Genomic DNA, 15,314 nt, shown 5'->3' on the forward strand with positions numbered 1-15,314 from the left:
AGAATTGAGGTGAGGCAATGGAAACTAAAATTTCCAGAGCTGTTTTTGTACCTGGCCCCACCCTTGGCAATCTTCCCCTTCTCAAGAATTACTGACCTTGGTGTTTCCAGGAATTCCATTTATATTATATATGTCAGCTTCCATTTTTCCCTCACATTACAGAGTTTATAAACAGTTCCACTTGTTAATCCAACTCATGAGTGCTACTCAAAAACACTATAGAACAGAAAACGTCATAAGTGAAAGCTCTTGAGTACTACATCAACAATTACCCAACCATGTCTACATAGTAATCGATATTTTGGATACACTGGAAAAACTGACATTAATTTCTGAGATATTTTCGAATACCCTTATGTTTGAAATCAAGTTACCAATCATTTGGGTGGATAAGTACTTTTTAATGTTTTATACTGGATAACTAGATACGTTTTAATCTATTTTAGACACACGGTCTTAACAAAATTAGTAAAAAATTAGTAAGCAATTATTATTCTTAAGGATAATTATTATTAAATCTGCAGTGATAAAAACCAGGTATTTTTTTTAAAAGACAAGGTCTTGTTATGTTGCCCAGGCTGGAGAGGTGATCACTGCACACTACCACCTTGAACTCCTAGGCTCAGGCAATCCTCCTGCCTCAGCCTCCTGAGTAGCTGGGACTAAAGGTGTGCACTGCTGTACCCAGCTAAAAATTGGATCAAATTTAATTGATATTTAATTGTGCCACCATGCCCAGCTAAAAATCAGATCACTATTAACTGATATATGGAAGTACAAGATAATTGGGATATAATTACTATCATTTTTAGTTCTCAAAATATTTGGATGTTATATTAACAAAGAGTAACTCCTATGTGTCTTATAGAAAAGCCATCAATAGTATAAAAGCAAGAAGAATACTGAAGTGAAGAGGTGGATGGGCTTTTTCTAATCTACTACCAGAATAAAGGAGTGACAGTGTTAGCACCTTGAAGATAGATGTATACTATTTATCTGAAATAGTCAACAATTAGAAAGGAGCTGATTTATTCTGGATGAAGAAGAGTGGTCTAACTTAAAATATGGGTGAATTTTTCTATAATTCCTATTTTTATACAAGGATGTGGCTGATGTTAAAGTAGCACATTAACAGTGAGGGGTCAATAACTCAATGGGTGGCCAACATGGAAGAGTTATCAATTCTGTTATAGCCATCAGCTCTCTTTAAACCGCAAGACCCACAGTCAGTCAGGGCATCTATGAAGTTTCAGAGAACCTGCATTAGACAGAGCAACTAAAATATTACAAGAGAAGACATGTAAAGGGAAGTGGGGCTCAGGTGCAAAGGTGTAAAGCCCGTTGCCAGATCCTCTGTTATGCTGTAGGCTGGGAAGAGGAATGGGCTCAAGGGCCAGAACACCCGCATCCCTGGGTTGCTGCTGCTGTTTATTATATGTGTCACCCTGGACACCTGACCTCTGTAGAAACCTTCCCATTTTGAAAATCTGGGTTTTGTCCTAGATGATATATCGGATCCCTTCCATTTCTTTAATTCTACTTTTCTGAAGAAGCAGACGATTGGGTGGGGCGAGTGGGAGACTTCTGTTGACATTAGAACACCAGTTATTGAACACATGAGCAGGTGATTGTGTGGATGAGTTCTATCAACTCTGGCAAAATTAAAACATTTTAGAAACTCAACTTTAGGACAACTTCTCATTTTAAAGCAGGAGGGAAAATATCATTTTCCTTTAAACTCAGGACCTTGCTTATATAAATTTTCAAATTAATGGTTAAAAGAGAATATAAGTCTCAGTGTTCAGATTACTTATAAATTTTATGTTTACCAAAGGTGATTAGGATCAGACTTTTAGCAGTTTGAATGCCTCAAGTAACTTTTAGTCTTATTTTTCATTATTTTCTCCCCTATACCTTGGGGTTCAAGACGTAACAATACATTTTCAACCTCAGAACTCATGATGCTGATTTTTTCCTTCTTTACTTATTAAATCCTATCCATCTTTCAATGTTCAATTAAGTTCTGTTCTTCTCTCCCATCAAAATCAATTGCTTCTTTCTTATTCTCACAGAATTCACTTAACATTCAATCACAGCATTTATTAGAGTTTCTTTATATTATAATTTGTTGTGAGGGTATTTATCTCCATTGCATTGTATCTTAAGGGCAGGGAGTCTCTCCGACTCATCTTATATTTCCAACAGAGCCTAGTACTATGCATGATTTAGAGGGAACTAAAATCTGCATACTCTTAGAAGTTGAACTTATTAATACTTTCATAGTTCCTTTTCAACTTATTTAAAAAGTTACTTTCCTCTTTGTACATATATGGGCAACATGCTCCTAGGTTACAGTGTAAAATATAGTGTAAAGAATATACTCATGGTTCTTACCATTTGCATTAGAATAAATAGCATATATGACACCTTTCCTCTCTAATGGTAATATTCCCCAAATCAGGAAGTTATAGGCCAAACCAGCAATCTTTTATATAAACAGCCATTGAGATGGAACAACCAGAATGCTTCCAAATGGGCTAAAGAAACATTGGCAAGGCCTGTCAGGGGAATAAATACCAAGAAACACATGTTCTTCACCAAGAGCTCAGCCTGTAATGTTACTAAAAATAAAGAAAAACTTGGCTCCTTCACTGCTATAGTATCGATCCATTTGCAAGTCTCAGTGGGGTTGCATAATGGTGGCTATCAAAACAGAGAGAAAACAGCTCAGTGTCTCAATGTTATTTTAATAGTAGTTTGAAAGAAACTTCATTCCATGCCCAGCTTCATGCTATTTGACAGCAGTAAGGCCTAAACTTGTCGGATCTTCATACATCTTAGTTAAAACTGAAAATGTACCAAGAAAGAAGACCATATTATTCTTATTTTGTTCTGTACTACGTATAGGCACATGTAGTTCATTCTAAACCTTAGTCCACTGAATACCACAGAAAAGCTTCTTTAAGTAGCAAACTCGAGGCTGGGTACAGTGGCTCACGCCGGTAATCCCAGCACTATGGGAGGCCGAGGTGGGTGGATCCCTTGAGGTTGGGAGTTCAAGACCAGCCTGGCCAACATGGTGAAACCCTGTCTCTACTAAAAATACAAAAATTAGCTGGGTGTGAGGAGGCACATCTGTAATCCCAGACACTCAGGAGGCTGAGGAAGGAGAATCACTTGAACCCAGGAGGCAGAGGTTACAGTGAGTTGAGATCGTGCCACTGCACTCCAACATGGGTGACAGAGCAAGACTCTGACTCAAATAAATAAATAAATAAATAGTAGCAAACTTGACTAATTTGAATTTCAGCTCCTTGCCTTTGTAAATAAATATTTTACAGCATCACTGAGATACAATTAACATCTTATACAACTCACCCATTTAGAATGTACAACTCAATGCTTTTAGTATATTCAGACTAGTACGTCCATCATCACAATCAATTTTAGAACATTTTCATCACCCCAAGAAGAAACTTCTCTCTCGGCCGGGCGCGGTGGCTCATGCCAGTAATCCCAGCACTTTGGGAGGCGGAGGCGGGCGGATCACCTGAGGTCAGGAGTTTGAGACCAGCCTGGCCAACATGGTGAAACCCTGTCTCTACTAAAAGTACAAAAATTAGCCAGGCGTGGTGGCAGGCGCCTGTAATCTCAGCTACTCGGGAGGCTGAGGCAGGAGAATCACCTGAACCTAGGAAGCAGGGGTTGCAGTGAGCCGAGATCACGCTACTACACTCCAGCCTGGTAACAGAGCAAAACTCTGTCTCAAATAAAACAAAAACAACAACAACTACAAAAAAAACCCCAAATAACATAAACTTTAACATTGTAACCATTTTTAACTATACAGTTAGCAGCATAAGGTACATTCACATAGTGGTGAAACAGATCTTCAAAACGTTTTCATCTGGCAAAACTGAAACTCTACACCCATTAACCAACTTCCTCTTTCTCCCTCCTCCCAGCTCGTCATAACCACTATTCTGTTTCTATGAATTTTATGATTTTAGATACTCATATAAGTGGTATCACATAGCATGTGTCTTTTTTCATTACTTCACTGAGCATAACATCCCAAGGTTCATCCATTTCCTTCCTTTGTATGGTTGAAAAACATTCTATTGTACGTTTATACCAAATTTGTCTGTCTATTCATTCACTGATGGACATTTGGGTTGCTTCCACCTCTTGACAGTTGTGTCTTACCTCTTCTTATACGTATTTTTAAAAAGCAATCAGGTGTTTAAATAACAGGACAACAAATAACAGAATAAGAACAATGCAAAAATTTTGAAGTCAGCCTCTACCCAAACCAAAATAAGCCAAAGCATTTGGAAATGATATTTAGTGAGGGTGTTTTCTTCTGAAAAAAAAATAAATTGTTAGACTCCATGAATTCAGTTGGTCTGCTTATAGCCAAGTTAAGGTAGGTCTTGAGATAATCCAAAATAAGACAACCCAATTGTTCAACACATAATATTAATATGAGGTGCTATATATTCCTGTATTCTTCAGCCAATGCACATTTTCTTCATTTCAAAAGCTTAATACTTACTAACAAAAGTGAAAATGAATCTGTGATCACAAACTTGCTCTGCTCTTTAAAGCAGCCCAGAGATGCACAGGAGAATGCTACTGTCCAAGAAGAGTTAGAATACTTTTCTGGGCAGTAAACTGCCATCTATCTATTCAAAATCCATCCATTCATCTATCAATCAGCCGAAGTGTTAGAGGCTAGGCTAGTCAATGACACTTCTAAGATGGGCAAACCAGATTCTTGCCCTAAAAAGTTTACAAATAAGGTTAAGGAAGGAGCCAGAAAGAGGATACATGTTAACAGGCTTAAACAACTATACAAAAAATAATAGGAATACAAAACAGAAATATGTTCAAAATGTGATGAGAATGGCCAGGAGTGCTGGCTCATGCCTGTAATCCCTGCACTTTGGGAGGCCTGAGGTGGGCAGATTGCCTGAGCTCAGGAGTTCGTGACCAGCCTGGGCAAAACGGCAAAACCTCGTCTCTACGTAAAATTCAAAAATTAGCTGGGTATGGTGGCGCGCACTTGTAATCTCAGCTACTCAGGAGGCTGAGGCAGGAGAACCACTTGAACCTGGGAGGCAGAGGTTGCAGCTAGTGGAGATTGTGCCACTCTATTCCAGCCTGGGCGACAGAGTGAGACTTCGTATCAAAAAACAAAAAAAAAGAAAAAATGTTATAAGAACTCCAAGAAAAGTCGTTGTTGCTTGTTATTCCCACCACCATCATTTCTCTTTTCTGGTTATTGTCTTGATTCTAATCCCATCAGAATATTACTCTGTCGGGTCAAGTCAGGGCGGTTAAAGAAACTCCATAGAACTTCCTTCATACCTTACTGTTTTATAACTCTCACAAATATTTTCTTAAGATTGAGTGTACTTTTAATGGCTACAACTAACCATATTATAGTTAGAATGTGTTTTTATTATACTTAGAATTCTGTTTTTAGAATGCAGAATTATATATTAATTAGAATTAAATATCATTATATTTATTTATTATAGTTATATTTCCCTTCAGTTTTGATAACAACAGAGCACCATGCAAAAGACTTCTATTAATCTCAAATTAAATTCAGAAAACCAACATAATCTACTGAATACACATAGTCTGCCATGACTGTAAGTGTCCTGAGGCCTTCCCAGCCATGTTGAACTGAGTCGATTAAACCTCTTTCCTTTATAAATTACCCAGTCTCGGGTATGTCTTTATTAGCAGCATGAGAACAAACCAACACAGTAAATTGGTACCAGGTAGCGGGGCACTGCTGTAAAGATACCTGAAAATGTGAATGTGACTTTGGAATTGCTAACAGGCAGAGGTTGGAACACTTTGGAGGGCTCAGAGGATAGGAAGATGTAGAAAAATTTGGAACTTCCTAGAGACTTATTGGATAGTTTTGACCAAAAGGTTGATAGTGATATGGACAATAAAGTCCAGGCTGAGGTGGTCTCAGATAGAAATGAGGAATTTTGGGGAATTGGAAAAGGTGACTCTTGTTACGCTTTAGCAAAGAGACTGGCAGCACTTTGCCCCTGCCCTAGAGATCTGTGGAGCTTTGAACTTGAGAGAGATGGTTTGGAATTGGAACTTATGTTTAAAAGGGAAGCAGAGCATAAAAGTTTGGGAAATTTGCAGCCTGATGATGCAATAGAAAAGAAAAACCCATTTTCTGAGGAGAAATTCAAGCAGGCTGCAGAAATTTGCATAAGTAGCAAGGAGACTAATGTTAATCTCCAAGGAAAAAAATTTTAAACATTTATAAGGTAAACTAGTTACAGTAAGTTAAGGTTAATTTATTATGTGAGAAAGAATTGTTTAAAATATATTTAGTGTAGCCTAAGTGTACCGTCTTTTTAAAGTCTACAGTAGTGTACAGTAATGTCCCATGCCTTCCCATTTACTCACCCCTCACTCATTGACTCACTCAGAGCAACTTCCAGTACTGCAAGCTCCATTCAGGATAGGTGCCTGATGTAGGTGTACCTTTTTAAAAATCTGTGATATTTTATTTTCCTGTACTTTTGTTAGTTTAGATATGTTCAGATAAACAAATGCCATCGTACTACAATTTCCTGCAGTATTCAGTACAGGAACATGCTGTACATGTTTGCAGACTAGGAGCAATAGGCTATACCATGTAGCCTAGGTGTGTGGTAGGTTATACCTCTCAGTTAATGTAAGTATACTCTGTGATGATCACACATGTACGAAATTGTTTAATGACACATTTCTGAATATGACTGTACACTTCAATAAAGCTGTTATTTTTTTAAAAAGATGAAGAAACACCGAAGAACTTAAGGAATTTATCCCAAGTCACTATACTAGTTTTCTATTGCTGATATAATAAATTACCACAAACTTAGTGGCTTAAAACAACACAAATGTATTATCTTAGAGTTCTAGAGGCTAGAAGTCCAAAGTAGGTCTCAGTAGGCCAAACAAGTAGGTTTTAGCAGGGCTCAGGTCCTTCCTAGGGGAGAACTTGTTACCCTCACTTTCTAACTTCTAGAGAACTCCTGCATTCCTTAGCTTGTGGCTTCCTCTCACAACACACCTCCTTATCTGACTCTCCAGCCACCTATAATGGCCCTTGTGATTATATTGGGCTTATAATACAGTTTGCCCAAATTTCAGGTTGAATTATAACCCCAAATGTCGGAGGTGGGACCTGGTGGGAGGTGTTTGGACCATGAGAACAGATCCCTCTTGAATAGCCTGAGCTATCCCCATGGTGATGAGTGAGTTCTCAATCTGAGTTCACATGAAATCTAGTTATTTAAAAGTGTGTGGGTTGGGCGCAGTGGCTCATGCCTCTAATCCCAGAACTTTGAAAGGCTGAGGCCAGCAGATTGCCTGAGGTCAGGAGTTGGAGACTAGCCTGGCTAACATGGTGAAACCCCATCTCTACTAAAAACATGAAAATTAGCCAGGCACCGTGGTGCATGCCTGTAGTCCCATCTACTCGGGAGGCTGAGGCAAGAGAATCGCTTCAACCTGGGAGGCAGAGGTTGCAGTGAGCTGAGGAGATTGCACCATGGCACTCTAGCCTGCATGACAGCGTGAGACTCTGTCTCAAAAAAAAAAAAAAAAGTGTGTGACAGCTCCCTCCCACCCCACATCTCTCACTTGCCTCTGCTTTCTCCATGTGATAAGCTTCCTGAGGCCTCCCTAGAAGCTGAGCTGATGCCAGCACCATATTTCCTATAGATCTTGCAGAATGATGAGCCAATTCGACCTCTTTCCTTCATAAATTACCCTGTCTCAGGTATTTCTTTATAGCAATGCAAGAACAGCCTAACACAGAAAATTGGTACCAAGGATGGGCATTGCTATAAAGACATCTGAAAATGTGGAAATGACTTTGGAACTGGGTAACAGGCAGAGGCTGGAAGACTTTGGAGGGCACTGAAGAAGACAGGAAGACAAAGGAATGTATGGAACTTCTTAGAGATTTGTTAAGTGGTTGTGACCAAAATGCTGACAGAAATATAATGTTGAAGGCCAGGGAAATGAGATCTCAGATGGAAATGAGGAACTTATTGAGAACTGGAGTAAAGGTCACCCATGTTATGCCTTAGCAAGGAACTTGGCTGCATTCTGCTCATGCTTTAGGGAATTTGTTGAAGTTTGAAATTTAGAGTGAAGATTTAGGGTATCTGGTGGAAGAAATTTCTTAGCAGCAATGTGTTCAAAATGTGGCTTGGTTATTTCTAACAACCTATGCTAAGATGTGAGAGGAAAGAAATGACTAAAAGTTGGATTTATATTTAAAAGGGAAGCAGAGCATAAAAGTTTGGAAAAATTGCAGCCTGGCCATGTGTCAGAAGAAAAAAAAAAAAGCTTTTTCAGGACAGGAATTCAAGCAGGCTTTGAAGCAACCACTTGCTAGAGAAATCTGCATGACTAAAAGGAGCCAAGTGCTAATAGCCAATACAATGGGCAAAAGGCCTCAAGGGCATTTCAGAGATCTGCTTGGCAGCCCCTCCCATCACAGGCCCAGAGGCCTAGGAGAGAAGAATGGTTTCCTGGGCCATGTCTAGGGCCCTGCTACCCTGCACAGCCTCAGGACACTGCTGCCTGCATCTCAACCACTCTGGCTCCAGCTCCAGCCATGGCTCAAAGGAGCTCAGGTATAGCTTGAGCCGATACTTTGGAGCCTCAGGACACTGTTCCCTGAATCTCAGCCACTGCAGCTCCAGCTCCAGCCATAGCTCAAAGAAGCCCAGGTACAGCTTGAGCTGATACTTTGGAGAATGCAAGCTGTAAGTCTTGGTGGCTTCTATGTGGTGTTAAGCCTGCAGGTGCACAGAACACAAGATTTAAGGAGGCCTGGCAGCCTCTGCTAGATGTCAGAGGATGTATGAGAAAGCCTGGTTGTCCAGGTAGAAGCCTGCTGCAGGGGTGGAGCCCCAAGAGAGAACCTCTACTAGGACAGTGCGGAGGGGAAAGATGGAGTTGGAGCCCCCACTGGGGTACTGTCTAGTGTAGCTGTGGGAAGAGGGCTACCACTCTCCAGATCCCAGAATGGTAAATCCAATGGCAGCTTGCAACCTCAAGGTAGAAAAGCAACAGATGCTCAACATCCTGTGAGTTCAGCCATGGGGGCTGTACCCTGCAAAGCCACAAGGTCAGGGCTGCCCAAGGCCTTGGGATCCCACCTCTTGCATGAGTGTGCCCTGGATGTGGGACATGAAATGAAAGGAGATTATTTTGGAACTTTACAATTTAATGACTGCCCTGCTGGGTTTCACACTTGCTTTTGGTTGATTTTTCCCTTTTAGAATGGTAATATTTACCTAATGCATATACCCCATTGTATCTTGAAATTAAATAACTTGTTTTTGATTTTACAAGCTCATAAGTGAAAGGGACATGCCTTGTCTCAGATGAGATTTTGGACTTTTGAGTTAATGTTGAAATGAATTTAGACTTTGGGGAATTATTGGGAAGGCATGATTGTATTTTGCAATGTGAAAAGGACATGAGATTTGGGAGGGGCCAAGGGCAGAATGATATAGTTTGAATATTTGTCCCCACCCAAATCTCATATTGAAATGTAATCTCCAGTGTTGGTGGTGGGACTTGGTGGGAAGTGTTTGATCATGGGGGACAGATCCCTCATGAATGTCTTGGGTCATCTCCTTGGTGATGAGTGAACTCTTACTCTAAATTCACATGAGATCTGGTCATTTAAAAGGATGTGGTATCTCCTTGCCTCTGCCACTCTCTCGTTTGCTCCTGCCTTTGCAATGTGATGTGCCTGCTCCCCACTTTTCCTCCTGCCATGATTATAAGCTTCCTGATGCTTCCCTAGAAGCCAAGCTGATGCCAGCACCATGCTTCCTACAAAGTTTGCAGAACTATGAGCCAATTAAACCTATTTCCTTCATAAAATACTCAGTCTCAGGTATTTTTTTATAGCAATGCAAGAATGGCTTAATGCAGCCCACATGGATCATCCAGAGTAATCTTCCCATCTCAAGATCTTTTACTTAATCACATCTGCAAAGTCCCTTTTATCCATGTTAAGTAACATATTTACAGGTTCTGGAAATTAGGATATCGGCATCTTGTGGAGGTAAGGGGGTGAGGGGGTGTTGTTATTTTGTCTACCACAGTCATTTCACTAGGCAGGTTTAAAACCAAATCCAAACCCATGCACTCTGAGCACCTGCTTGCTTAACTACCACATCCCTACCCTTCCATTATACACAGTAGAAGTTGCCTGGTTCTTGGCAAGAAGGCACTTAAGTCACTTTGAGAATGACTTTTCAAAACACACTGGACACTCAGAAATAAAGGATTCTGGGTTGTAGAACGTCATCTCCCTCTCCTGAGTTCTAGAGGCAACTGCCTTAAATTCAAAGTAGCCCTGAAGGGCAATGTGGAAATATCTATACCAAGGCAAGAGTAATGTTCCACCTCTGCAAGAAACAAATGAAAATGCTATAGGAAATCCTTCAGGAAAATCATCTCAGTTATTGTCACTATGTCTTTCTCTTTTTTGCTTTATTTTAAAATAACACAATTTTCAACATCCTGAAGCCTATTTGATTTTTTAGTGAGAAAGACAGTTTTTAATAATTTTTTCCTAGTTGTGAGTGAGATATAACTGAAGATAGGAGAAAACTGATGATTAAGTTCAATTACAAAACAACAGAAAACAGAGTGATACAAGTTAGCCTGCCCAAATAACTGAAGCAATCCCTTGGTTCTACTTTCTTCAGTATCATCTCCGTTCAAAGAAGAGAAAAAGACAGCAAAATGTAAAACTAGATACAACTGAATTTTCTACTTTTCCCCAAAACAACAAAACTCATTTGAAGTAATTAAAGATGGACTAGGTAAGCACTTCTCGGAAGAGAGAGAAGAGAAAAGAATGAAGAAGCTAGTGCTGGTAAGAACACACAGAGGATCTAAACTATAACCCAAATGTAGGGCTTCCTTTTAAGTGTGACAGGCATTGTCTTTTGCAAAGTTGCCTCCTGAAAAGATTTACAGGAAGCAGTTTTGTTTTACCATTGCTGAAAACATGTAACAATTTACATTTGCAAAGCAGAAATTGTGCAAACCATAACACAAGCAACAGTTACTAATTAGAAAAACATCAACTCCAGTGAGAGGAAAATTCATAAAGAAACTTTAACAAAATTATATTTATGGAAATTGATGACTTGCCTCCTTAAGAAGCACAGAAAGTACATCTGTGTTAATTCTTAACACTTTTAAAGAGGTGCTCTCTTACAGTTTTAGAACAAAATTTCCTTTTAAGTCAGGATTTAGAATTCAGAATGGACTTTCTAATAAAAATAGTGATAGAAATGGTGATTAAATCTGAACGTTAGCCTAGAAAATCAATAAAAGCCATAAAAGTTTTGAAATACTCTTCACTCAAAATGGAAAAACAAGCAACACAGAAAATATAGTTGCAATGAAAGCTTTAAAACAAAATACACATTTAAAAATAGAATAATAAGTTACATTTACCTATAATTAACTCATTCACTGAACAAATAATATCTATATTTGCCAAGAAAAGAGATACATAAAAACAAATCCTCAGCTTTGTGGAATTTGTCTTTTTTATTTGAGACTGAGTCTTGCTCTGTCACCCAGGCTGGAGTGCAGTGGCATGATCTCAGCTCACTGCAACCTCCACCTGTCAGGTTCAAGCAATTCTCCTGCCTCAGTCTCCCAAGCAGCTGGGACTACAGGCGCGCACCACCATGCCCGGCTAATATTTTGTATTTTTAGTACAGACAGGTTTTCACCATGTTGGCCAGGCTGGTCTTGAACTCGTGACCTCATGATCTGCCCACCTCGGTCTCCCAGAGTGTTGGGATTACAGGCGTCAGCCACTGTGCCCAGCCAGAAGTTGCCTTTCAGTGGTGTTTGGAGGAAGCAGTAGGGAACATAAAATAAATAAATGTATGACATAATAGATGTTAACTGTATCTCATAGACAGAGTCTTGAGGGTCTAACTCAACAGAAAGTTTTGGGATTCAGTTCATTTTAAAGGGCTGCAAAATAGCTTTTATTTTAATAAAAAACTGGTTTAACTTCACTTTTATGGATTCTTTTAATCTTATATATAGCAGGTATTTTATCAAGTCATGGAAAGTGAATGGAGAAAATAGATTAAGTTCAATTATAAAATTATAAAAATGATTAAGTTAAATTATGAAACAATAGAAAATTAGAGAAATGGAGGGAAAGAGGCGAGAGAGAGAAAGGCAAAGAGGAGAGTCAGAGAAAGAAGGTAACTGGGTAGGAGTCAGAAGAGAGAGTGAATGGCAATAGTAAAAAGCCAGACCTCATAAATATGTACAATTATCAATTTAAAAAATAAGTTAAAAAAATAAAAAGAAATGACACCTCAGCAAAAATGTCACAGAGGATATTTGAGTCTCCTTTTAATAGATTTCAAACACAATGTTATTACGTTAGTAGAGACACATGAACTATATGGATTTTAATACAAATTACTTAAACATTTCACAAAAAAAGAGAGAAGGAAAGGATGAACAAGATTTAGGAAATTTGGAACAAGCATTTGTATGAAGGGGATTTACTGAAGGAGAGTAAACCAATTCAAGACCTGTGAAAGTGCAAGGATAAGAGAAAAAACGCAGCATTTATACAATTTTCCAAAGAGGAAAGAAAGGAGGTGGGGAAAACAGAGAGTTTCACCGAACTGGGAGTTTCGCTGCAATCTGAATAAGGGGTGGTCAGCTGCAGGGAGGCTCCAGAGTGGTGGGGGCAAGGGGTTGCACAGTTTGTCAACCAGGAGTCACTGCTATTTGGTGGGCGGGGAGAGAGAGAGAGAAGAGCACATGTGTATGTCAACTCAAAGAGTCATCTAATAAACTGTGTAGACTTTAATTTCATCACATGACTAGAAGTTAGTGAAATATTTATGGAATGTGCACCACTCAGAATACGCATCAACCTTTCTGGCCACTGAAATGTGAGTGTATAATAGTCTCAAATTGACAGCAACCTAAATGTTCATTAAGAAAGAATTAAGTAAATTCTAAAACATAAGGGAATACTATGACAACTACTACAACAGTGGTATAAAGATTAATGTTAGTTGACATGGAAGATGTTCGTGACGTATTATTTAAATAAGATTAGTAACACAATAGCATGAATATTTCCTATATGTAAAAATGCATTTTAATTTCTGTATAGAGATTTCTAAAAGGATGTTCAGAAAAATACCAATGTATCACTAGGTGATTTTACTTTTTTTTCTTTTGCCTTTTGGGTATAATTTTAATTATTTACAAGAAGCAAGTATCGTTTTTATGAAACTAACGTTACTTAACAAAAATTTAAAATTGATGAGGGTATACGCTTCTGTGAAGCTTAACAATGTGATAATGGTGTCATTAACTCACCCAGACCAAACAAACAACTTTTAATAAGATATTCCCTTGCTTTACAACAACAGGTTGGCCACCCAAAGAGAGATTACTAAGAGCTTCATTTGAAATCTTTTTTTTTTTTTCTTTTGAGACTAAGTTTTGCTCTGTCGCCCAGGCTGGATTGCAGTGGCGTGATCTCAGCTCACTGCAACCTCCATCTCCCGGGTTCAAGTGATTCTTGTGCCTCAGTCTCCCTGGTAGCTAGGATTATAGGCACCCGCCACCATGCCTGGCTAATTTTTGTATTTTTATTAGAGACAGGGTCTCACCATGTAGGCCAGGGTGGTCTCGAACTCCTGACCTCAGGCGATCCGCCTGCCTCGGCCTCCCAAAGTTTTGAGATTACAGGCAGGAGCCACTGCACCTAGCCCATACGAAATCCTTTTAGTAAGGATGAGATAATACCTCTATAGAATGGTTGCAAATTTCCCTGGAGTAATAAGACAAGGGTCTCTTTTCAAAGATTTTTAAAAATCCCCACAATTATATTTCATAGCTCCTTGTTAATACATTTTAAGGATCAGTCTATTAGTTGTTGCTAAAACTTACAAATAAAATGGTAAGATACTTGTATTATTTGAAACATGCTATAGACAATTTAAGAGTGTTTCAAGCTTGCAGGCACCCACTTTGCTTAAGTACAAGTGGTAAACAGGTCAGCTGATGGGTGTGCCACTGAAGAAATGAATGCTCAGTGTAAACAGTTTGGGGTACAGTACACTCCTCAGGCAGGTCCCACTGAACAATCGCACTAAAGAAAAAGAAAACTTGTAAACAACTCCCCATGCGCCAAAAAACTCAACAGGTTTGACTTCATTCAACACAAGCAAAAACTTCTGAACAGTCAACATAAAGTAGCTGCAATCTGCCTAGTCAGATTAGGCAATAGGATGCAGTCACAGAGTGGATCTGCATTTCTTTCATACGGATGAGAATAATGAGAATAGTTAACTTAATGTATATGTAAACAGTTGGCTCAATTCGATCCAACAAATATCTACCAAACACTTACTGCCTTCTTTGCCAGTGGGAAGGGCTTCAGAGAATACCATGGGTAAGGGCAAGATAGCCTCTCCCCTAAAGGAGCTTATATTATGGTATAAATAACACAATAACAGAATGTTTCTATAAGAAAGATACAAAGTAATGCAAGGTAGGTCATTGTGTATTTTTGGAGGTAGTTTGTTGTTTCAGGATTTAAAAATATTATTAGGAAAGATCTCCTAGAGGAGGTAGTATTTGATACAGGATTCAAGGAACTGGGTAGCATAATTATTAAACTAGATTTTCCTGGATTTTTTTTTTTACACAGCCCCATCTAGTCATAATGAATCACCACACTAACAAATAATGAATCATAAACATGTAATGAATCACCAAACTAATATACACTCTGCTTTTTTTTTTTTTTTTTTTTTTTGGAGTCTCACTCTGTCACCGAGGCTGGAGTAAAGTGGTGCTACCTCGACTCACTGCGACCTCCACATCCCTGGCTGAAGTGATTCTCCTGCCTCAGCCTCCTGAGTAGCTGAGACCACAGGCATGCACTACCGCACCGGACTAATTTTTGTATTTTTAGTAAAGACGGGGTTTCACCACATTGGCCAGGCTGGTCTCGAACTCCTGACCTCAAGTGATTTGCCCGCCTCAGCCTCCCAAAGTGCTGGGATTACAGGTGTGAGCCACTGTGATCGGCTCACTCTGCTGTTCTTGATAAGAAAAAAATATATAATAGAAAATTCAAAAAGATATATTTGTGTGCTGGTATTAGTTTTCTTATGGCCTCTTCTGACATAATGGGGGGAAAATCACACAGTACAACTCTACATCTTTTACAT

At 39.0% G+C, this 15,314-nt stretch overlaps 1 protein-coding gene across 2 annotated transcripts in view; it reads right to left on the reverse strand.

The window, feature by feature from the left end:
- Nucleotides 1–176: 176 nt before the first annotated feature.
- The window catches only part of LOC108523274 (protein FAM13A-like), a 116,748-nt gene continuing 101,610 nt past the window's right edge, over nucleotides 177–15,314 (reverse strand). For both annotated transcript variants that reach the window (XM_017863801.1, XM_017863803.1), the window contains exon 5: nucleotides 177–216. In XM_017863801.1, the coding sequence (XP_017719290.1) occupies nucleotides 204–216 (13 nt within the window). In that variant the 3' untranslated portion in view covers nucleotides 177–203. The remainder of the gene's footprint in view (nucleotides 217–15,314) is intronic.

Source organism: Rhinopithecus bieti, unplaced genomic scaffold (assembly GCF_001698545.2).
Source record: "Rhinopithecus bieti isolate Rb0 unplaced genomic scaffold, ASM169854v2 scaffold_73885, whole genome shotgun sequence".
Taxonomy (NCBI): domain Eukaryota; kingdom Metazoa; phylum Chordata; class Mammalia; order Primates; family Cercopithecidae; genus Rhinopithecus; species Rhinopithecus bieti.